Source organism: Populus euphratica, unplaced genomic scaffold (genome assembly GCF_000495115.2).
Source record: "Populus euphratica unplaced genomic scaffold, PopEup_1.0 scaffold209.1, whole genome shotgun sequence".
NCBI classification, from domain to species: Eukaryota; Viridiplantae; Streptophyta; class Magnoliopsida; order Malpighiales; family Salicaceae; genus Populus; species Populus euphratica.
The window spans coordinates 22,112-45,526 of record NW_011500034.1 but is presented as its reverse complement, the minus strand read 5'-3'; the positions used below and the strand labels follow the sequence as shown (position 1 = coordinate 45,526).

The 23,415-nt window shown below is 35.4% G+C and overlaps 2 protein-coding genes across 2 annotated transcripts in view; both read right to left on the bottom strand.

Moving 5' to 3' along the window:
• Nucleotides 1-315: 315 nt before the first annotated feature.
• On the bottom strand, nucleotides 316-8,311 carry LOC105142587 (nuclear receptor coactivator). The gene is made up of 12 exons (XM_011050282.1): nucleotides 7,575-8,311; nucleotides 6,684-6,741; nucleotides 6,513-6,577; nucleotides 6,308-6,391; nucleotides 5,813-5,893; nucleotides 5,463-5,624; nucleotides 5,283-5,381; nucleotides 3,858-5,197; nucleotides 3,147-3,373; nucleotides 2,913-3,067; nucleotides 2,323-2,361; nucleotides 316-2,224 (listed from the first exon to the last, which is right to left on the bottom strand). Exons 1-12 carry the CDS (start codon nucleotides 7,725-7,727, stop codon nucleotides 662-664), a joined length of 4,026 nt encoding a protein of 1,341 aa, XP_011048584.1. The 5' UTR covers nucleotides 7,728-8,311; the 3' UTR covers nucleotides 316-661.
• A 3,035-nt stretch (nucleotides 8,312-11,346) lies between these two features.
• Nucleotides 11,347-23,415, bottom strand: part of LOC105142586 (nuclear pore complex protein) — a 14,386-nt gene continuing 2,317 nt past the window's right edge. The window contains exons 5-24 of the mRNA XM_011050281.1: nucleotides 22,944-22,975; nucleotides 22,698-22,823; nucleotides 21,249-21,407; nucleotides 20,865-20,957; nucleotides 20,607-20,774; nucleotides 20,157-20,255; nucleotides 19,668-19,900; nucleotides 19,524-19,581; nucleotides 19,078-19,166; nucleotides 18,709-18,840; nucleotides 18,315-18,437; nucleotides 17,669-17,767; nucleotides 17,392-17,580; nucleotides 15,974-16,145; nucleotides 15,727-15,883; nucleotides 15,383-15,585; nucleotides 14,899-15,038; nucleotides 12,460-12,622; nucleotides 12,099-12,215; nucleotides 11,347-11,659 (exon numbers count right to left, since the gene is read on the bottom strand). Coding sequence (XP_011048583.1) covers nucleotides 11,591-11,659; nucleotides 12,099-12,215; nucleotides 12,460-12,622; nucleotides 14,899-15,038; nucleotides 15,383-15,585; nucleotides 15,727-15,883; nucleotides 15,974-16,145; nucleotides 17,392-17,580; nucleotides 17,669-17,767; nucleotides 18,315-18,437; nucleotides 18,709-18,840; nucleotides 19,078-19,166; nucleotides 19,524-19,581; nucleotides 19,668-19,900; nucleotides 20,157-20,255; nucleotides 20,607-20,774; nucleotides 20,865-20,957; nucleotides 21,249-21,407; nucleotides 22,698-22,823; nucleotides 22,944-22,975 — 2,621 coding nt within the window. The 3' untranslated portion in view covers nucleotides 11,347-11,590. The remainder of the gene's footprint in view (nucleotides 11,660-12,098; nucleotides 12,216-12,459; nucleotides 12,623-14,898; nucleotides 15,039-15,382; nucleotides 15,586-15,726; nucleotides 15,884-15,973; nucleotides 16,146-17,391; nucleotides 17,581-17,668; nucleotides 17,768-18,314; nucleotides 18,438-18,708; nucleotides 18,841-19,077; nucleotides 19,167-19,523; nucleotides 19,582-19,667; nucleotides 19,901-20,156; nucleotides 20,256-20,606; nucleotides 20,775-20,864; nucleotides 20,958-21,248; nucleotides 21,408-22,697; nucleotides 22,824-22,943; nucleotides 22,976-23,415) is intronic.

Below are 23,415 nucleotides of genomic sequence, written 5' to 3'. Positions count from 1 at the left end.
AAAGGGACTGCAATACAAAAAAATAGAAATGTATGGATAAAAGAACTTTGTAGTACTAATTTTAGATTGGCCAACACATTTTACACTTTAATCCTATATCTTCTAATTGTGTTTGCCTGTAAAAACTATAAGAAATCGGTCGCCTGTATGATAAAAAAAAAATGATACAATTGAAGGAAAAAAAGGATCGTTTTCTTCTGCTGCAAAATACAACTACTATTTCATGTAATCAAGCAGCTTTAAATTTTGACTGGGAAGACTATACAGTCAAATTTGCGCCCCGCTGCACTTGGTAAATTCTATTCGCAATTCGCAAACACGAAAAAGGTTACACGATGCCTTTCATTACATGGTGGGTTGTTGCAAATAAACATAAATATACAAAATATGCCCCAAGAATACAAATATAACCATCCATCGAACACTTAAAAACATCACAAGTATTACATTACTTGAATAACTACACATGGTGAGAATTTCCTCCTTCCAGCTTGCTCCAATGCTATGGAATTCACTCCATTTTTCGGGCTGCAATATCATCTTTCTGTTTCTGCTCTGTACAGGAATGCCTAAAGGAGTTCTCGTGCTCTGAAGTGGCTCTAAAGCGGGGGGGAATTAGAGCCATGACTCAAGAAGCAAAACCAAAAAATATTATACTTGATCACGCATTGCCAACAGAGTTGCGTTTGTTCACAGCTTGGAGTTCCATTGGAGAATTTGTGATGCTTCCAACAGAACCAAGGGTTTGAGAGCTCAACTGTGGACTAGCGGGGCAACCCTCTGGATTACCAGCACTGATGGCATGGATTGCTCCTGAACTCAACTGTGGGCTCATTGGGGTTCGCTGGCTCATTTGCTGTGGGCTGGGCTGCTGCTGGGTTTGTTGGTTCAGTTGTGGAATTCCCATGGTTGACGGTGACCCTACTTGTGAAGGAGCAACAACAGCCTGTAGCGATGAAGTTTCTTGCTGCTGCTGCAGGAGCAGCTGTTGATGTTGATGTTGATTTTGCTGCGGCTGTAATTGTTGTTGCAGTTGTTGTAATTGTGGCTGCTGCTGCTGCTGCTGCTGTAATTGTTGTTGTTGCTGCTGCTGTAATTGCTGCTGCATATAGTGATTCATCCCTGTCATCATCTTTGGTGGACCCATAGGCCCCATTGGACTTCGTTGCACTACATTCATGTTGGCTCGGTTCAGAGAATGGCCAAGCATGGGAAAACCAGCAGAGCCTGGGTGCATCTGTCTGGCTCCTGACATCCCAGCTAAGCCAGACTGAGCCCCCCCTAGCATACTCGGTCGATTCATTCTTTGTTTCATCATCTGAGCAGCTGCAGGCGTCAAGTGTCCAGAACGAAGTTGCTGATTTAATGCATTGATATTTTGAGTCTGGCCCAGATTTATCGGGTTCTGGCTGGCATTACTCATTCCAGTTATAGGAGCCATAGGTCCAGAGATTCCAGGACCTATTCCCCTCGCACCTCCAATGCCCATGGCATTACCCAGAGCTCCTAGACCAACCATGTTATTCCCCATGCTTCCCATACCCATAGCCATCATCATTTTCCTCTGCTGCATCTGTGGCACCTGCTGCTGCTGCAACGGCTGCTGTGACTGCTGCTGCTGCTGCAATGGCTGCTGTGACTGCTGCTGCTGCTGCAACAGCTGGAGCTGAAGAGTAGAGGTCTTGTTTACCATGTGACTACCCAACTGCATGTTTGAATTTGCTCCAATTGCACCTAAATCAGAGAGTGGATTTGATGGAAGCACCATTGGTGACCTCTGAAACTGTGAATTTTGCTGTTGAATTAAGGCATGTTGATTTTGTTGCTGCAGCTGCAGCTGCTGTTGCTGTTGCTGCTGCTGCTGCTGCTGCTGTTGATGCTGCTGCAGAAGAGAATGCTGTGGATCTATTTGTTGTGGTCTTGCAGACATTGAAACCCCAGACACAAGACTTTGGGAGATCTGTAAGGCCTGAGGATTTCCCGTAGGCAGCATCCTTGAATTTGCTAGTAGATTGTGAGACGAATTAATAGACGCATTGCCACCAAGAGTAGGCTTTATATCATTCAATGACTGAACTGAAACTGCTTCATTGTATTGCTTCGCCTCAATAGCAGAATTATTAAGAGGGCCTCCAGAAGCATTTGGTTGACTGCTTGAAGCAATATTAATGCAGACAGGTCTCGGTTGAATATGATATTCCACAAGATATCCTTCACGTGTCATCTGGAAAAGTAAAATGCATTACTTAAAGTCAATTGCATGGAGAAGAGATAATCAGAAATCTCAAATTCTGAGAAGAAATCATTTCCTTCAAGACATACCAGAGAACAAAATTGTGTTGCAAGCAAATCTGCAAAATGCTGTAACAGAAATTAGTCAGATATGTGAATAGAGCTTGTCAGTGTAAGCAAATATTGATGTGGCAGGTAAGCAAATATTGATGTGGCAGGTAAAATTGTAAGATACTTTGAAAACAGAAGAATTTCATCCCACGCATTAATTGTTCACTCAAACTTGCACAACAGATCTTTCTGATTGATGAAGTCATGTTCACAAGGACAGACAAATGAAATCCAATATATATCAGTGAAGTTTGTGAAAATGACAAATTCAAAAATACGAGGAAACCCAAAAAGTAGCAACAAAGATACTCAATGAACTAGCAGCAAAAATGAAATGGTAAAAAAAATACTAGCTTAATTAACAGTGGATGGGGTACACAAATCATGGCAAATGGAAAAGCAACCGAAGGTACTAATCTGAGAATATAAAAGCATAATCCATAACCCGATGTTTACTGGTTGTAATAATTAGGAGGATGCAATATCCACAGAAGTTATAACAAGATTTTCTGAGGTTGGAACTCCATTATATCCAAATCCAACAAATGAAATTTTTACATTACACTTACAGTATTGGGCAACGTAGGAAGATAATCTTCTGCAGATAGAACATCAACCGGCTTCTCATCTGCTTCTCCATAATGCATCACCACAGTACCATCATTTGGCTTCTCTGACATAATCATTCTAGTCCGTACTTTTGTAACATAAGAAATAGCATTCCCTGTAGAAATGACATAAAAAGGGATTCCATAAATTGTCAGAGGCCATAAACTACATATTTTGTTGATAACACAACAAACCTTGAAGCACTTGTTCTGGCAGTGCGAAATCCATAAATCGTGTCTTGCAGATATTCATATTGCCACCTGCAAGAGACTTTGATAACTGCCTTGCATTACTATCATCTTTGAACTCCTCATTATTAGCTGAATTGGAGAGATGATCAGACAGATTTTGAAATGAATAGGTGTTTGATTTTGTGATAGAGTAATCATCCACTTTATTCTTTTTGCAATTGAGTTGATGCCTGGAACAGAAGCAAGTAGAAAATGAACAGCAAAAACAAGATAGCATACTGTCATTGGACTTCTAAGAGAAACACAAAGCACGATGTTCTCACAAAAAAAAAAATATCAAGCTGACAGAATGGGAAAAAGGATTTGCCTTTTGACACTATTAAATTGTATAAAAAATTAGGGCACTGCCCCCAAACACACTTCTCCCAACCAAACAAATACATAAAGAGAAATGTGTGTGCGCGAGCGATGGGGATTAAATAAGAAAAAATATGCAAGATGGATCAAATATACATTTTCCCAGCATGCAGTAGAATTGATTGATGCTCATTAAGAAGAGAAGGAAAATCTGATGAACTCAGACTCTATGTGAAACGACATTTAAGCTTCTTGTAGCCAGAAGCATAGCAATTAAAAAAGACCAGATTTCAATGTTAAAGGAAAAGGTAGGGCATGAAACAAATATGGAATGGTAAACTAGTGAACTTTTTATACCTCATTGTCACCATCTCAATCTTTGCAAATCTTTCAAGCATGCTTTGATCAGCCATAGGTGGGGTCCCAATTGAAGGACTATTTGCATTTAATGGAACACTTATATTGCTAACACTTGCAGGAGACCCCACATTGCTCATTATTGGGGTCTTGGGAAGGGAATTTGATCTCCGTTTTGCAGCAACCTGAGCCTGGTGCTGCCTTTGCAAGGGATCATTAGCACTGGAAGTCAAAGATGGGGCAGCAGCCATTGACTTCTCCCTTTGTGATGAACCAAGTGCAACAGTTGCTCCAAAATGGGGTCCAGCTGAACCACTGGACAATTCACCGGATTTTGATGATAGAGGCGATTGAGTTAACCCAGTTGATAACCGGGGACTTTGAGCCAATTTCCTCTTTTGGTGTGGTTCCTCCTTCCTACAATCTTGACTGAAATTGTTCCATCCAACCTGAGGGAAATTAGATCTCATGAGATGTTGTGGTAATCTTTGCTGTACCTGTAGTTGCTGTGTGTCCAAATGGCCTGCTTCTGCTTCCATCATCTGCCTATCATTTTTACCCTGACTAAGCACATCCAGTTTTTCTGTCTCTAACTGTTCTTCCTTGAGACCAAGTCTCATACCTGGCTGTCCTGCAGAAAATGATGTTGCTGCAGCATTTTGATGCACAACCCCTTCTAACATCTGATGAGGATACTTCTGAATGCCTGAATTAGCATACTGAATTCCTCTTGTCATTGCTTGCTGCTGTAGTAATGAATTCTTCCAGTTCATTTCAGATTCATGGAGGCTGTCCATATGCGGCCCCATTTGCTGCTGTTGAATTCCATCAGGACCTGCTGGTGTAAGCCTTGCTCTCTTATTAAAACTAGATAAAGGCGATGATTGGGCATCTTGGTTCTCCCTTTTCCCATGAAGAGAACCACCAGGATTAATGATGTTGGTGTAAGCAATCATGTCCTGCCTGGAAGGGGAAGCTCCTGAAACATTAATAAGAGACGACCCTTGATCCTGCATACTTCTTGGGGAAATCCCCATAAGATACCTCTGCTGCTGGGGTACCAAAGTTAGTCCAGGCACACTGCCATCCGCAACTAAGTTTCTTGCTCTTAAGGCTAACATGTTGTTAGGGCCAAGATTTTGAGTAGACTGGTTCTCCTGGACATGCTGTGGCATCACATTTCCTGAAACGATTCCAGAATCTCCAAACCTACTGTTAGAGCTTTCAGACACACGATTGATGAAAACATTCTTTCCATGGATTCGGTTATTAGATGCGACAGTAACCTCAGGTGTCTGCCTTAATCTTTTTCTGCGGAAACTGCTCAGATCTAAATTTAGCTGCAAATGACATTCAGTAGAGTTGAGAAACATATGATGAATTACTTCAGCTGTGGAACATCAAGTTGCTCTCTAACTATATTACCTTGGTCAAAATTGGGTTATTACAGAGCCTATCCAATTTGGGAGTAGGATCCAGACAAAGCTGTGGTTGCAATGCTTTCAATATGCGGGATTCTACTTCCTGCAGAAAAAAAGTGAATACAAAAATGTGGTGATATTAATTGTCTAAATTTGGTTTTGTGAATGAGTTCAACACGCTTACCATCAAATCACCATACGTCCAAGAATTATCAGAGATCAATGGGATATCCTTCACTACATTCTCCAATGACATTCTAAGGCATACTTTATTGACAATAGGGAGCCCATCCATAGATGGAATGCTAGACCCCTGCTTGGAAGCACATTTCCGATAATCTTGCACCTGTAAGCTTTTTGAGATTAGCAAATTCTGAAACCTCCAAACATATCAGCTTCAATAACTTCCTGCTATCCACATGTGTTCACACACCCACGTGCAATGCTCAAATGCATTCAAGGTTTTTAAAAAAAAAAATGCACCAAGCATAACATCAATTGCTAAAGACAAGTAACTTTATTTGAATTACTTACCTCGCACACAAGTGTTCCATTAACATATTTACATGGAATATCATCCAGAATATCTCCAGGTAACCGGCCAGATTCAATTGCCTCCAGATGCATTCACACATAGAAAGGAAGGAAAGTCAGTTTAAACTTTACAGTGAAGTTGAAATCCAAAGAGCAATTATAAGGCAGACAACAGGATATGCTGGATAAGTAGGAAAACCGCCTTGTCAGTTGATTTTAAAAACTAAAATGGGGTATTTTTGACAACAAAGAAGTTCCTTGAGCCAAATATGCAATCTGAATAGTCTTTAAGTAGTCAAACTGAGCAGCAAATGAATCTGCATAATGCATGGATAAGTTCCAAACCATGCTATGCAACAAACATACCACTGCATCAAAATGTCTGATCTAGGTGCTGCATACATAATTTTCAATTTGAAAATAAAACAACCTTTTTATAAGTAATCAAAATAAAACCCCTCACGGATTGGAAGAAAAGGATAAGTAGATACTTACCGAAAAGAGTGTTTCAGAAGCCTTATCATATGGATGCAACAACCTCTGACCATCTTGAAGTGGAGCCTGATGTGCAGCCTTAATCTAAAAACAAATGCACTTGGACTTGCAATTAACCACAAAGACATATGAAAAATGGATATTTTTTTCTCTTCTAGTCACTTTCTTAAAATTATAGTGGACAGTTATTGTTTTTCAGACTAACCTCTGGGGGTTTTGCTAAAGAATATCCATCTGGATAGAGATTCAATGTGAATGAAACTTCATGCTCTGGAGGAAGAACAGGAGACAACCAAAAGAACTCAGAATATAAACTCGATAGAAGATACTCAATCAATTGAATCAATCCAACATGCAGATATGCTAAGTGCTTTACCAGAGACAGATGAACTTGAGACATCGAACACATCCAAAGCGCCCGCAACAATGTCACCCTATTTCACAGAACATTACAGGTTATGGTATAGAAAAACCAAAGCAAAGCATAAAATATGACATCCATACCACCCCTTAACTCCACAGCCTGTCATTTATTTAAGGGTTTTCAATCAACAAGAACAAAGAGTTTCACAATTGCTATAAATCAGAGAACGTGTGAAAAATAATAATTAAGGAAGCAAAGGACGAACAACCCATCTAATAACAATGAAAAACCAGGGAAGCAAAGTATTTTAATTTTTCATTACCATCTCTTAAAGAGATTATAAGAAAAGGAACAAGAGAAATGACATGGGCGACACATCATTTGGCAACAACTTTCTCTTTAGCCCTTGTGAAATTACCAGAAATTGTGATAAATCACATCAACAACCTCTTCCGTTCATTAAATCGCATATCGTTGAAAAGTTTCTCAGTCTGCTTGGCAAGTAAGAAGCTCGATAAAAGGCAGAGAACAGAATCAAGAATCAATGCTTTACTTCCTACAACATCATACTGAAAAGATCTGACATGTGAAAAATTATCCACCTTCCCTACTTTCTTTAAGAAACGGAAGCAATCCAAACAATGATAACAAAAGCAAAGCATATAACTAACCATCAAATCAATTGCAATACGAACGTCATAAAACAAAAGAATTAAGAATTTACAATCTCAAAATCTACCTTCCTGAGAAAGTAACCAGTGCCTTTTATTGAACTAAGCTAAACTGAGATTTGAATGAAATTCCTTATGAAACCTAACATCAACCAAAGTACACAATCAATATACAACTTTTATTTTAATTCTCACTCAATGTTTTGCTCCTTGATTAAGTTGCCAAAATTACCTGGCGCTTTCTCGTAGAGGATTCATTCTTTGAGCCTATCACCGAGCTCTCTTTGAAATTCTCTGAGACCTCATCAGGAACAGTATCTGATTGAAAACGAGGCCTTGGACGGAACCTAGTACCAGTCTTTGAGACCTTAAAAGAGACCCCCATGTAGAAACTTTATTTATTTAGTGTTTGGATCATGAGAAAGTGAAGGAAAATCTGGGGAAGTAGTTTATACTTTTCGAGAGAAACCCATATTGAATTCTTAAAGAACTCAATTTCTTTTATAGGGGGTGTTCGAATCATAAGAAAGCCAAGAAAAAATATGGGAAGGTAGTAAAGAAAGGAAGAGTCTTTGAATACAACTTTAAGTCTTTCGAGAGCTGAAGAAGAATACCAAAGTTGATTTCTTTGAGAATTTGAATGCTTAATTGAAATACCCAGATTTTGTCCTCTTCGTTCAGTTTCTGCGAAAATTAAGGTTTGGTGGTGGTGTTTGGATGCTGAGAGAGAGTGGAGAATGTAAGAAAGAAGCAGTAGAATATAGTATCAATATAAACCTCAACTGAAATGCCAAAATGGGCCTTTTTATTTTTTGATAAATTCGAGATTTGATTGAGATTGTAAGAGGTTTTCTCGAGAAAAATGAGGAGGGTGCTTGTTTGGATGTGAGAGAGTTAGGGATTTAAAGAAAGAAAACAAGGCTGCAGGAGAGAGAGGGTAGGGATGGGCGGGTTACTAGGTTACTCTTTAGTCTCTGCTACAACAAGGCAGCGCAATTGTAAAGAACAAGCTAAAGAGACAATTTGGGTCCTAGAGATTCTACAGCCCCCTCGAGCAGCTCTTTGGGCCTATCTTTTATTTTATTTTATTTTATTTTGTAGAGATTATGTTTTAAAAATGTGTTATTATTTTAAAATATATTAAAATACTATTTTTTATTTTTAATATTAAAATAAAAAATGATAATAAGAATAATTAAAAAATATATAATAGTTAAATAACAATACCAAATATCATATTAATCCTTGATTATATCTCTAACACACAAAAATTAACTCACAAGAAAAATTCTTTTTTTTTCTTTTAATCCACGAGCGTTTAAAACTTGGATGATAAGGGAATACAATTTCTCTGCAAAGAATTAACTAAAGAAAAGGTTTCTTGATGCAATAAACAATTATTAATTTTTTAATTCAACCCTCTGTACCCTTCAACAACTTCCTCATTAAATCCAACTCGAAATATAATCTAGTCAAATACCTGAATAACTGAATTAATTTGCAAGTAAACAAGTTGATATTTAGCATTTTCATTTTTAACTACAAAAAAAATAAAATGATTAAATTTATTTTTAATTTATAATAAGGTCACTAATATTCATCTTAATGAAAAAATATTTTTAAGTTCCATCGAATTAAAAGACTAACTAGTTAGATTATAAACTCAACTGAATTTAAAATATAAATTTTATGAAAACTAACATGTTGGATTGAGATTTGGGATGGTAATAGATATTCATAAGTTAAATTTCTTAATATTTATACTCTATTTATTATACATCAAGTAATAAATTTAGATATTTATAAACTTTTTATTGGGTTTTGGATATCTATATAGGTATCCATTATCTATTATTATTTATTATGTAATAAAAAACAAAAGATTTAAACTTTTTTTGTTTGTTGAAAAGTAGGTTTTTTTCAAGTGAATTATTTTTTGATATTTAGTAGCGTAATGCAAAATAAATTGAAAAATAATTTCAATGTTTAGTTATGTCATGAAAATGAGCTAGAAAATAGCTTAAATATTTTATTTTTTTCAAGTTTATTAAAATGATAAGGAACAAATCTTACAAATTAAAAAACTGAATGAGAATGAAAATAAAAAAAATATAATTTCATAAATGATTACAAATAAAATAAATAAAAATCAATATAATAAAAATCAAATCTAACAAATAAAAAAATTAAAAGATGAAGAAATTAAAATAATAATAATTATCCTTTCATAAATTATTTTAAATAAAATAAATAATTAATAATAAAAATAATAAAGATCAAATCTAACAAATAAAAAAAATTAAAAGATGAAGAAATTAAAATAATAATAATTATCCTTTCATAAATTATTTTAAATAAAATAAATAATTAATAATAAAAATAATAAAGATCAAATCTAACAAATAAAAAAAATTAAAAGATGAAGAAATTAAAATTAAAATAATTATCATTTCATAAATCATTTTTAATAATAAAAAAAGGTAACAATTAAAAGAATGAGGACTAAATTTGATAGATAAAAAATTTCAATTAAAAAATGATAAGGGAAAAGCAAATAGAAATTATAAAAATGAGCACCAAAGTTAATATAAAAATAAAATTCTTATGGATAAAATTAAAAAAAAATCAAAATAAAATATATATAGCAATCAAAAGTTTGAGGACTAAATTTGATATAATCAACAAATGATATTTTTAAATTTTTCATAATTTTTAGAAAGTGTTTTCCGTTCAAAATAAAAAGAAAATATTTTTTCTAGAAATGAAGCTAAATTTTTTTTTAATTGAAAATTATTTTCTGTTAACCAATTTTTTTAATGACAAACAAACATATACAAGTTTGAAAAGTAATTTTCAAAAAGTTATTTTCAGTCAAACAAACAAGACAAGAAATTATTTTCCATCAAACATATGAGGCCTTAATATTTATGAGTGCATGAATGTGTATGGATGTATTAAAAAATCAAAATATTCTATAACTATATTTATATAATATAAATATATATTTCAAGTTAAGCTCGGATAGGTTTTAGATCGGGTATAATAATATTCATATCCTATTTATTATCCATTACTCCATTGGATAAGATAGCTATAAGAAATTTTTACTCATTCAAATTGATTACACGTTGCGAGAGAGAAAAAAAATTATGAATAAATTTATGGTTGTAGGAGCATACGAAGTTAAGTAAAAATATTTAAAAAATAATGATTTTTTTAACTTACAAATTATAATGCCCGAAAAGAAGAAAGGTTGATTTGAATCCACAGAATTAGGAAAGCATCACCTGGGGACTGTTTTTGCTGGTTGAGTTTCGTAGAGATAGAAAAAGAAAAGGTAGATGATTGCTTTGTTGATCGAATAGTTTTGGTTCCTTCCTCAACCTTAAATATTCTCAGTCAGTAACATCCATCTACCTTCACTTTGAATTCTTCCTGGCTTTCCTGACATTATTTTAAAACTAAATTTTACATCACTTTTGTAACCTAGCAATTTTCACTTCCTTCGGCTCCTCTCATTTTTGCACACATTGTCGAGACAGGCGACAAGCCAGCGCACAAACTGCGCATCCACAGGCCTGATGCAAGGCAGGTGCGGGCTGACGGATAGTGGACCTCTAGACGAACACAAGCTGATCAAGGGCTGATGAACACCATGCCCATGAGCCCCAAAAGACATCCTGGCGCATCATCAGGAGCTAATTCATAGATAAATCACAGGAATCCAAAAGCTCCCCCTGATTTGCTTCAGAAAAATATAATTAAAGCTAAAGTATCGATACATTGCTACATGTTTGACCAGAAACTAGCGAACTTTGTACAGCAGTGGAAGCTCTCGTTAAGGAATATCTCCAAGGAAACCAAACAAGCATCCCGGATGATATTGCATGGTAATCACTATAGTAGGATTCACGCATTAATGGAACGGAACAAATACCAAACTGCTGGTAAATACCCTATATCGGTACGGGATCACATGCGACAAATGTTTTTCACATTCATTCATGCTCACAGAGGTGCAGGGGCAGGGCTTTAATGACAGGAAAAATAAAGAGGAAAAAATGCATTTCACATTATCAAAATTACAGCTGTGCCAGAAGAAAAATAAAAAAAGAACAGGAAAAAACTCTACAAGGTAGATAAGAAGTTCAAGTTCTCTCCTATATAATGCTATTGGTTACCCAACTACATCAGGCTGAGGTAAGTTTATAAATAAGCACCATGACCTGATTTCACTAGCGCAAAACGTCAAGATGCAAGTTCCTCCTGAAGCTCCATATTGCATATTTCATATTCCCTCTCAAATAATAGAAACTCCTGAAAGTCCAGCGATTGAACAATGTTAGCTGAAGCTAATGTGACAAAGACACCCCCACCTCCTACCCCATTTTTCAAACTAATATAAAAGGAGGGAAAAGGAAAAGGAAAATCTGAATGAAAAATCAAGAAGTTTGGAAAAGAAAAGGCAATTCAAGTTGAAGAAAGTTTATCCCAAAAGTGACATGATTTGTCAAAGCTTTAGTGCTGTGCAACACAGCATGTACTAAAAATGCAGGCGTTGTAGCCAATAAAAGCAGTTAAGTCATAAATCTTCACTCTGTTCATATTACTTGATGATCAAAGTGTGCACAAATATTGCAATTGACACCAGTATGCATAGAGAGAAACCCAAATGGGAAATATTGCTGCATTTATGAGCCTCAAGGTCGAGTTTATTTTCTCATCCACTAACAAGCAGACCTAATAATTTACTAACCTGCAATTGTTGCTGACTAAACAATTGAAGATACCCAGTATCTGGGCAAGCAACGAGTTCCATCAACTCATCATGGCATTCCGGCGGATTACCCGACTCCATTAGTGAAACAGAAACCTGAGGAGCGGATATCATTAGTGGCAACACAGAAAAATGAGAAATGGCAATACTGTGAGTTTTGATAAAATGAAATTGAGAGCTATCCTACTAAAGGGTAAACAAGCCACAAACTTAATCATGAATGGATACACTATGAGTTTTGATAAAATGAAATTGAGAGCTATCCTACTAAAGGGTAAACAAGCCACAAACTTAATCATGAATGGATACAACAGCTTCTCTGTTCCAAATAAGAGATTACCTGCATGCATCGAAGAATGATTTCTGGAAGACAGCACCTACGACAAAGGCCCCGCACAATATATGTTGCTGGGCCTTCCAAAGTACCATCTGCACTTGTATACCAAGCATCTAATCTGGATATCTCCATTGTGACCCCAGCTTGGAACCGAGCAAGCTCACCTACATTAGATAAGTTTAAATCCAATTAGCAGTACATAAATGAAACCATAGCTCATACATAAAAACATATGTTATGCCATAATAGTTCCCTTCTGTAATACCATTTCATTTACTTTTGTCATACCAATTAGCACAACAAATAAAAATTTCCGTTAACAACTACTCTTTCACAAATTATTTATACTTTTTCTTTAACCAGTAATTTTGGTATGAACATTTGCACATGTATTATTCAAGTTATCAAAAAAATAATATAACAAATCAATTTTATGAATCTAACTTAAATAATATACTCTAGTTTTTTAGGCACTTAAATTTTAACAATTGATTACTAAAACAACACAGGAAAGTATTTCACTTTCATATATAACAGAAAGGACATAAAAGTCTAGGATTTCTTGAGAAGACTACTGTAGAAGTAATAGTTCTGAAAGAAATTCTAGCAAAAACGAATTAGGTAGTAATAAGCAAAGAATAGAGAACAAAAGGCTAATGACATGGTTTAAGATTTTTCAAAACAATAGATATCAAACCATAAATCTCGATTGTGCATGCAAAAGGACCCAAATGCCATCAAATCACCATGCGAGGCTAAGAATCTTTTCAGATATAGAATCAAACTTGATTCATTCTATTTCTACAATAAATTATACTAATCCAAGGTCAATTTTTCACTAATTACAATATCTCAGATTTTACAACTATTTATTTCAATAAAAAAATCTTTCCTGAAACCACTGAAGATTGACAACATTGTATTACTTACTAGCAAAAACGAATTAGGTAGTAATAGTTCTGAAAGAAATTCTAGCAAAAACGAATTAGGTAGTAATAAGCAAAGAATAGAGAACAAAAGGCTAATGACATGGTTTAAGATTTTTCAAAACAATAGATATCAAACCATAAATCTCGATTGTGCATGCAAAAGGACCCAAATGCCATCAAATCACCATGCGAGGCTAAGAATCTTTTCAGATATAGAATCAAACTTGATTCATTCTATTTCTACAATAAATTATACTAATCCAAGGTCAATTTTTCACTAATTACAATATCTCAGATTTTACAACTATTTATTTCAATAAAAAAATCTTTCCTGAAACCACTGAAGATTGACAACATTGTATTACTTACTAGCAAAAACGAATTAGGTAGTAATAGTTCTGAAAGAAATTCTAGCAAAAACGAATTAGGTAGTAATAAGCAAAGAATAGAGAACAAAAGGCTAATGACATGGTTTAAGATTTTTCAAAACAATAGATATCAAACCATAAATCTCGATTGTGCATGCAAAAGGACCCAAATGCCATCAAATCACCATGCGAGGCTAAGAATCTTTTCAGATATAGAATCAAACTTGATTCATTCTATTTCTACAATAAATTATACTAATCCAAGGTCAATTTTTCACTAATTACAATATCTCAGATTTTACAACTATTTATTTCAATAAAAAAATCTTTCCTGAAACCACTGAAGATTGACAACATTGTATTACTTACTAGTTGCAATCTCAATCATCAATCATGCATTAAATATGAAAAAACAGAGACTCTGTTCATATATACTATACTTAACCATGCCTTTAGAGAATAGAAGCAGCAATACAGTTTCAATTAAAGGAAACCTTATACTTTATGCCTGTTTAGGACTTTGGGTTTTAGTTCCATCTCTAAGATTAAGCATATTCAAAAATCTTTAACTTGCAAAACCCTTTAATTCATAGCTAGAGATATACATCAGGTTCTAAAAATTTAACAACAATTAAAAAATAGTGTTATTTATGGTTTAAAAGTTAACAGCACACCCATACAAGAGCCATAGTAATTTGTGCTTGCTCCTTAAAAATCCTTTAAAAAAGCAGAAGTATGATCCATAAAAAAACCAACAAACCTATGATATGGCTAAGTTATTAACAATGGAAAATAGGGATAGGAGAGAAAGTTAGAACCAGGAGTATTGTAAACAAAAAGATTTAAATATGCATTCATATTAAAATAAAGGCAAATATTTTATTCTTCAAAAATTAACAGAGAGAACATTTTGATAAAATCAGAATCAAGGGTAATCTAGACAAATCAATTGTTTCAACAAAATTTGAGCATTTATATGTAGTTATGGATACATTTGTGCATGAGTGCACACATGAACACACACTTTGGTGCGCATTCACATCATACCTCAACTAAACAAGGAAGAACTGCATGGACACCACTGTATATTCAGTGGAAAATTCAAAAGTCCAAGCATCATATAATCAATTGATAATTTCTAATTTTTAAAGCCAGCTGTCATGACAATACCTAGAACACCCCCATCATTAACTTGGTGTGATCCAAGTCTATCACCCTCTACTGCCAAACAGCGAAGAACAATCTCGATGCAATAATTGTCCCTAAGTGAAATGGTAACATTCACCTGCAATAACAACTCAGGTCATGAGCAAAGGACAGAAAATTAACTGAAAAAAGGATGACACAAAAAAGTGTGGAGTACATTATTTCCCCCACAGTCTGTAAGAGGTAGCCTCTAAGAATAAACAATAGGTATTCAGAAATTAACACGATGCATGCCATAATATCCCCGCAATCTGTAAAGGTAGCCTCTAAGAATATACAATAGGTACTCAGAAATTAACCATCATATGATGCCAGCCATTCATTTTATGGACCAGCTCATTCAAAAACCTTAACAGAAGACTTTAAAATTTTCTATATGAATATCAGAGGTCACTTTCGTTTTCAACAGAAAAAACAACATACCATTAATTGGCGGCGTAATACAACTTCCTCACACACTGAACTGTAAAGGGCACTCATTAATGCAGTGCAAATGGTAGCGTCTGGATGCATACATTCACCAGATGGCAGACAAAGCATAGCAGTGGCATGCAATTCAAGGAATACAAGCATTGTTGATTCAAATGTCTCATCATCAGGAGAAGCCAGCCAAGGATTTCCTTTTCCTGCAGCATTGAATATCAGAATGAGACAGGCAGAATTCCAGTCTTCAATGGAAACTATTTTATTAGAATACATGCTTACCAGTCTTCTGTCAAGTGTGTGTTTGTGGTGCATAAATGAAAAGGCTGGTTGAATTCACTTACTTAATAACAATGACATAGAAGAATTCAATGTCTCTTTGGCTGCTGCTGTGGCTCTTTGTTTATCCTCCACTGAGAGTTCAAGGGGAGGAACCTCACCATTCTCAAGCTCAATTTTGAGCCAGTTGCGATAAGTTGCATCAGAGGAGTAGTACTCACTCTAACAATTAATGATAATTGATTACAAAACCAACTAATTATCAGAATCTACAAAGAATATGAATGATAAAGAGATATAAATGACACATACCCAATCTTGAAACTCTTTCAGATTCTCAGAAACATAATCCTCCAGAGTATTTGGTAGTTCTGAAAGCTGCTTCAAAGGCTCAGCAAGTAAACTTAGCAATGCATGTGCACCTATTGGCATTGCTGGCACTCTCCACATAGAAATCAGAGCAAATTCCCTGAACAATATATTGCTACAAAAAGGAACAATAGCTAAAAAACTCAATCCACGAGAGAAGCTACATAACAAAGCAGAAAAGAGGTAATTTTTTTGTTTTTAACAATGTTTTTCCATTAGTAAGCAACAACTAGGTGATGAAATAGCAATCATTTCAGTCAAGGTTGTTAAAACAGCTTGCTGGCCTAAAATCACTGAGGCGTCTGCAAAATCAAATAGTAAAAATGGATAGTGAAATAGTAAGATCTAGCTTACTACCTGTAATAATTTTGAAAATGTACAGCTATATTTGTAAAAAAGGCATATAGATGTTCTATACAAAATTATTATGAATAGAATTCTGAAGTACGCATGCCTAAGAAACCCTTTAAAATACTGTGTTTCATTATTTGTAACGATTGCAAGTTCCATTCAAACATAACATATGTAAAAAATTTAAAACTATTTTGTATTTTGAAAAATATCCAAAGCAACTGTTGATTGGGGGGAGGGGGGGACATTTCACCAAGTCTTGTTCAAAATCAATATAAATGGTAAGGCTGGTCGATTGCTTTTTATTTCCTACAACATAAGAAAAACAAAAGACCTAAAGTAAAGGTACGAGAAAGTCAAAAAGAGGGGCACTAGGTGCACTATATGCTTCATGTTCCCATACCTAGCAGCGAGTACAGAAGAAGTCACAAGAAAATATTTAGCTCTATTATCTTCTTCTTACCGAGTACAGAAGTCACAAGAAAATATATAGCTCTATTATCTTCTTCTTACATCTTTGCATCTAATCACTGTTTTGCGTGTACCTTCCCATTCCAAATATCAATTTCATAGTCAAATCTAAATTTGGGTGATATAGGACATCTATGAGTAGAGAATACTGGAAATGGAAAATGAAAAAAGAAACCAGAGCCTGGTTCTTCTATCTCAAACAATTAGTTTTTTTCTGTCATTGCAACTATATACGAGGTTGAGAAAGGGTTTTATCTTCTATATTATTCTTTTTTAGTCTACCACAATGATTGAGCTTAGAGCTCCTCTTGATTTGCTGAAGCATAAGTCCATGAAACATGCAGTTATGGAATCATTCAAATCACATTGCAAATCATGATTTCAACAATCTCAATGTCTGAAATCTTTTGAGTCAACAACAACTGGGTTTTTCATATGCGTTGGAATGTTTGGAAGATTTCCATTGCAATACTGAGAATCAATTGTTTATCGAGTTAAAAACATTAAAGATGTAGAATTGCCAAATGTAGTTTAAAAACCTGTGTGTCAATGCCCGCAGAAGAAGTTTCACGCTGACTTCTTTCACATTGGTAATTGTGGAGGGTGGTGTAAAGCAGAGCCATTGGATTGATGTAGCTTTTTCAAGACTCTGCAACCGGTGCTGCTCTGCAACATCTGATGACTTGTCATATTTTCCACCTTTAACTTCCCGAGATCTTAACAGAATCCTGTTGTAAATAGAGACCCCACTTACACTTTAGAACTTCTTGTTTATCTTCCTCACAATTGAAAACATTTTGCTTAACTAACTCATACCTCTCAATAATTTCTTCAAAACTTCCTTTTGAATCATCCTCAGAAGAAAATGGCAAATATTCCATAGCAGAAAGGAAAATTTTATATTTGACATGCACACTACATGTCAAGAAAAAAGAAAAATAATTAGCATGTCATTGTGCAAATAAATGCAGGTCCTAACCATAACGACAGCTTAGTGCTTTCTGTTCATTTTAAAACCCTTAGAACAGTAAGGGTTGGCATTGAATTTTTTTGTGCAATGTTATAACTAAACAAAAGTCCATTGGCAAAGGATTTCTTCCTGAATAGTTAACCATCTAATTATGCATCCCAAATGTCTGCTAATTGCATTTAACAGCTCTGATCAAATATAACTGAGTTCTTTTAAGTAATAATATTAGAAGGCCATTTTCCTTCTTGTTGGGTCCACGCAAGGAGGGATATCAGAATGAAATTTGGGTCCACGCAAGGAGGGACATCAGAATGAAATTTTAGACACCCTCGAACTCTTTTTCATCAAAATGGATGTTATTAAGACTTGAACTTGCATCTTATGGTTGCAAGCCCGATACTTCTACAATTGTACCTAGCATTAGGACCCACTAAGAGACACCAAAGGAGAAGGAAGCTTGTAAAGACAACATTAATAACCATTCATTGTTACCTGCTATTTAGCCTCAGCTCCATCATATGCACAAAGAGGTCAATGCAACGGTGACGTGCAAGCTGAGAAGCGTAGATCCCAACCAACTCCTCATGTTGCTTTGAGAACAGAAACATCACATACCTGAAATTTGGAATTTCCAACTATGAGAAATTACCAGAGCAAGTTGGGCTTCACAACACGAGAAGCCACACTCTCCATGATACAACACAGATATGAAGGAACTTGTCCAGGAGCCGCTGCACTCTTGGAATGATTCATGCCATGTCAAACACATGTAGGAAATGTACAAGTCCTGATACTGTGAGTGAGTTTTGGGACTATTTTGAAAACCAAAACGATGCTCTGAATGCAATCTAAAAACTACTTGACATGACTTAACCAAAATACTTACATATGAAGAATGAGATCACCAACAGTCATGAGCTTCTCTCTAAAAGAATCCTGCATTTCCTCAGCATGTAAATACCTCAGCACAAGCACTAGGTGAGCACCAAAACGAATCATCTGAGAATCGCCATGTGGCCTGGTTGCAACCACAATGCACGGTGGTTAACAAGCTAGTAAGTTACAATAACAAATAAGAAATAAACATAATTGTAAATTTATATGATAGTAAAGGAAAAAAGAAAATATCCAGGAAACACTCGTCTTTTTCCCTGAACTGACCAAAAGAGAAGTGCAATGAAAAAGTAATCAAAAACTCAACTTAAAACTCCTTTACAGGTTTTAATTTAAACAAAAAGAACTCAAAAGACATCACCTGAAGATATTTTGATCATCCTCTGAAGGTGCTATCCATGACCAGATCATGTCTAGAAGATGTGGTATATTCCCTAACATTAAATCCATCTGTCAAGCAATGTATGGTCAGGGAGGAGCAGCCAAAAAGTCTCCATTGATATGACAAACAAAAATTAATTCTATTTACAAAAGAATTTCTTTGTTCTAGCACAAAACACAGAGCAAAAATTGTCAAGGTTGCATTCAAGGAGTAGGAAATTTGTTTTCTTTTTTTATTTTTTTTGAGACTTGAGAAGATTTTTAACAGGAATGAAGATATAGATTGCAAAATGGAGTACAAGACATCTTCCTTGAGATAAGGAAAAAGGAAGTCAAAGTGATCACTGCTCAATTTATTCTAAGTAGAAAAAAAATTGAGTTATCAAATGAAAACCCATATGCAAGTAACTAATTGTCTTCAAAAACCTCAATTTGCCGGTGCTGCTCCTTGCATTCTCGACTAACCGCTTCATTAACCAGTTCACTAAATCATGCAGAAAATAGCTAAATCAAATATCAATGCATATTATGCAATAATATTAACAAATTGAATTAGCGGATTAAAATTACCCTGAGTGGAGTTTCTGAAGAAGTGCTGAAAGGTTCCGTGGCTGCTGGTTCAGAACTTGTTGTGGCCAATTTTCTGGTCCAGCTGCATGAGCAGCACCATCAATTTGTCCAGGACTTCCATCGCCAACATCTCCATAGCTTTTAAGCTGCACCGTTCTTCCTGGTTGTGAGCGAGCTAGTTCTAAGTCCACCCGAGCATCAAGCCAAGACTTTGACATTGCCCAGCATGCTGACTGCAGACATATTGAGCATCAGATTTCATGCCATTGCAGCAGGAAGTAGTCAAAAGAAATAAAATAATTTTCTTCCTGTCGATGTGCGCACCACCTTTTTTGTGCCAAGTTAACAAAAATTCTTTCATTTTTTCCCATGATAATAATGTCACCACTTGATGAGCAAGTATGATTTTGAAGTAATACAATAAATAGTTTAAAAAGTATCGTGAGAAGAAAGAAATTCCTTTCAAATTTGCATATCAGAGAAATATACCTCCCAGTTTGTACAGATTGGAAGTATCCGCTTCAAGTTGCTGCATTGTGCTGCATATACAGCTACTTCATATTTCCCACCATTTTGCTCAGCAATTTTCTTCAGGATAAAGATGACAAGAAAAAATAAGTCAAATCAGATGAACACAATTGATATAGTGCATCCAAAACGAAAACATTAGACATCTGATCAACATGCCAGTAACATCTCTACATGGGCATAAATCACTGGATTAACACAATAGCAACATCTCTTTTGAAAACAAAGTGCAAAAGGTTCATATGAAAAATCTTTAACAAAGAAACTTGGAAAAATTACCTATGAAATGGTGACAAAAGAAGACTGCTATAATATGAACAGAAGAAAGGGCAGTTGAAATAAGGGTATGAAACACACGAGAAACTGAATGCAAGGGCAAAAAGCTAGTTGATCTACTTTGGTCAACCTTACCTCTGACGCACAATAGGAAGCCCATTTCCATAAATGCCATTGGTGACCAATGCCACTTTCTAATTCAATGGCTTGCAGCATTCTGTTCTTCCCATTTTTCACCAGGGCTTCAACAGAAGGAACGAGGTCCAATCCTCCAAATGGACATAAAGTTGCAGCTCTCCATGGCTGCCCAAAATTGAAGCATGTATCAAGAACAGGTAAGGGAAACCACAATTTGAAATTTATGTTAACTCAAACCTCTAAGACTTTGATTACCTGTCCAGCTGAGCGGCAAAGGTCAAGTGCCTTTTCCAGTCTTCCAGCCCTCAATAGGGTCCAGATATCCTCCAGAAGAGATTCATCTTGTTTCTGTGTAGCCACATAAGCATATTATTACAGATTCAAAAGTTATTAGAATGCTACAACTTAGTACTTAGAGCACTCTCACCACAATCCTGTCAAAATCTAAATTAATTTCCACTCCAATTTCCTCTCTTTCATATCCTCTCTTTCATATTCTATTTCAAAATTATTTTCATTAAATGCACAATAATATGAGCAAAATTAACTTATGGAAACACCACAGGTACCATACTAGGAGATAACAACACTAGTTAAAATAAGATTAATATAATTATTAAGTTAAAAGTACAATATTACTTTGTCATCCAGTAACTGATGCGCATGTTCTCGGGTTGGAGCATCAAAATCCAAGTGTTGAACAGTATTTGTATTGGAGGCACCTTTCTGTAGAAACCGTTGTGTCTGGTGCCAAATTCCTGACTTTGGAAGATAGGTGCCAACATGAGATCCTTGCACCTGCAATCATTAATAAATACCCTGTCAAACAAAGCCAGTAAACTATCAAAACTTTCAGCAGCAACTCAAACATCATGATGCTTGAATGCTGAACCTGGTTTTCCCAACACAGACAAATTAAGACCAAATTCCAACAAAACATGTGCATGATCAGTCATTGAGAAAAAGGTAATGTTCGCCACTTTCAATATGTAAATCTCCTCCAGAAGAGTTACAGTCGCGTTTGTTGAAAGCATATGTCCATAAGTTCAGAAATCAAACCCAAAGCTCTTATTATGTTGCAAAACCAGACTATAGGACAGAAAAGCACGTTCAATAAGAAAAGTCAGGCACGCAAGAGAATCTCTCTTTTTTTGGAAGATAATAAATTTCATCCAATAAAGCACACATAAGAGGTGAAAGACATCATGAATATATCTATCCTATAACAAGTTAGAGAGTTTTTGGGACATTGTATTTCAGCATAGTTAGAGAAAAAGCAGATTATGGATGAAATACTTGGTTGAAAGAACCCAAGGTAGTGAAAATAGCATAGGTTTTTCATTGATGAAAATGACTAGCTATTAGATTCTGTGTATATAGCAGTGACATATTACCACCAAAATCAGGAAACACCATGAGCACAAATAAATTTTTCCTTGCAGTTGCATTACATCTATTACAAGCCAATCCTTGACTTAAAAGTCATATCCTACAATACCATATCCGATCCACAAAGAGAAGACTGACTCCAATATTTCTTTTTTCTATATTTTACAAACATTGGGATACCTCCACTGCTAAATTGATAAATACTTGTTCATAACACATGAAGCCCACATCTCAGAACATCAGACTACAAATTCAACAAGACTTGATCCAGTTCCCAGGGGGGCTATTAGTGCATAGGACTCAAACTCAACTGTTTGCTCTAATTTACTTAAAGTCATGACTTTCAGCAAAAAATAATAAAATGGCTGTAGTTAAATAAGAGATGGTGCTAGCCTGTCACTAATTATTTCACAATCCCAATCCATGAATGATCCCCAATTTATAATTTAGCTTAAATGTCATACCCATTACATCTAAAACCAACTTCAGATTCAATATCACATACCAGGATAAGAAACAGGAAGAAAAAAACATACTACATATGCAGGGTTGAAAAAACCTAACGAAACAACCCACCACCTCTCATCAACTAAAAGAGAAATGGACAAGAATGACTATCTCAACAAGTGTTCTGCAGAACTCCAATGCATTTCTAGGGATGAAATGTTCTATTTAATGAAATTTGAGGAAACCGATCACCTTGCTTTCCAAATCAAGGGCTTTAGAGGCTAACCCTTCCAGCCATTGAAGGATTCGGAGGCACAACTGTGCTGTATGGTCATTCACGACAAACTGGCAAGCCTCCAAATGCGATGTTGATGGTGACTGTTATAAGCCAATATGTTGAAATGAGAATACACAGTTTAAACCTTTTAAAAGAGTTAAAAATAATGGCAGTTTTGGAAACATAGAGATAATTTGTCCTGTTAATGGAAATGAAGATACCACAATCAGCTCTTCAGGGGGCTCCTCCGTAACTGCAAGAAAAATGAAAAATGTTGTTCATAAACTTCAATGCTCAATGGGATGGGATTTGACAGAAACACAGAACCAAGAAAGTTAGAGAAAATAAACCACCCAATACCCAATTGGCATCACCACCAATGCCTTATTGACAACCTCAAAATTTACTCCCACATAAGCGGATGAACTTATTGCAATATTATAATATGAATTATCAGAAAGTAACATTTATCTATCCCTTTTGCATCATCAGACAAGCATCAAGGATGGTATAATGTCACCACAACTTAAAAGGCACTGTGCAAATGTTCGATAAGAGTAAATTCACACATGAAGATGAATGACAAGCGCACAAAAGAAAAATAAAGGCCGTAACCCAAATCATAAATGCACCTAAGCAAACATGCACAAGAACTCCCCCCCCCCCCCAACAAACAAACAACACACGCCCCCC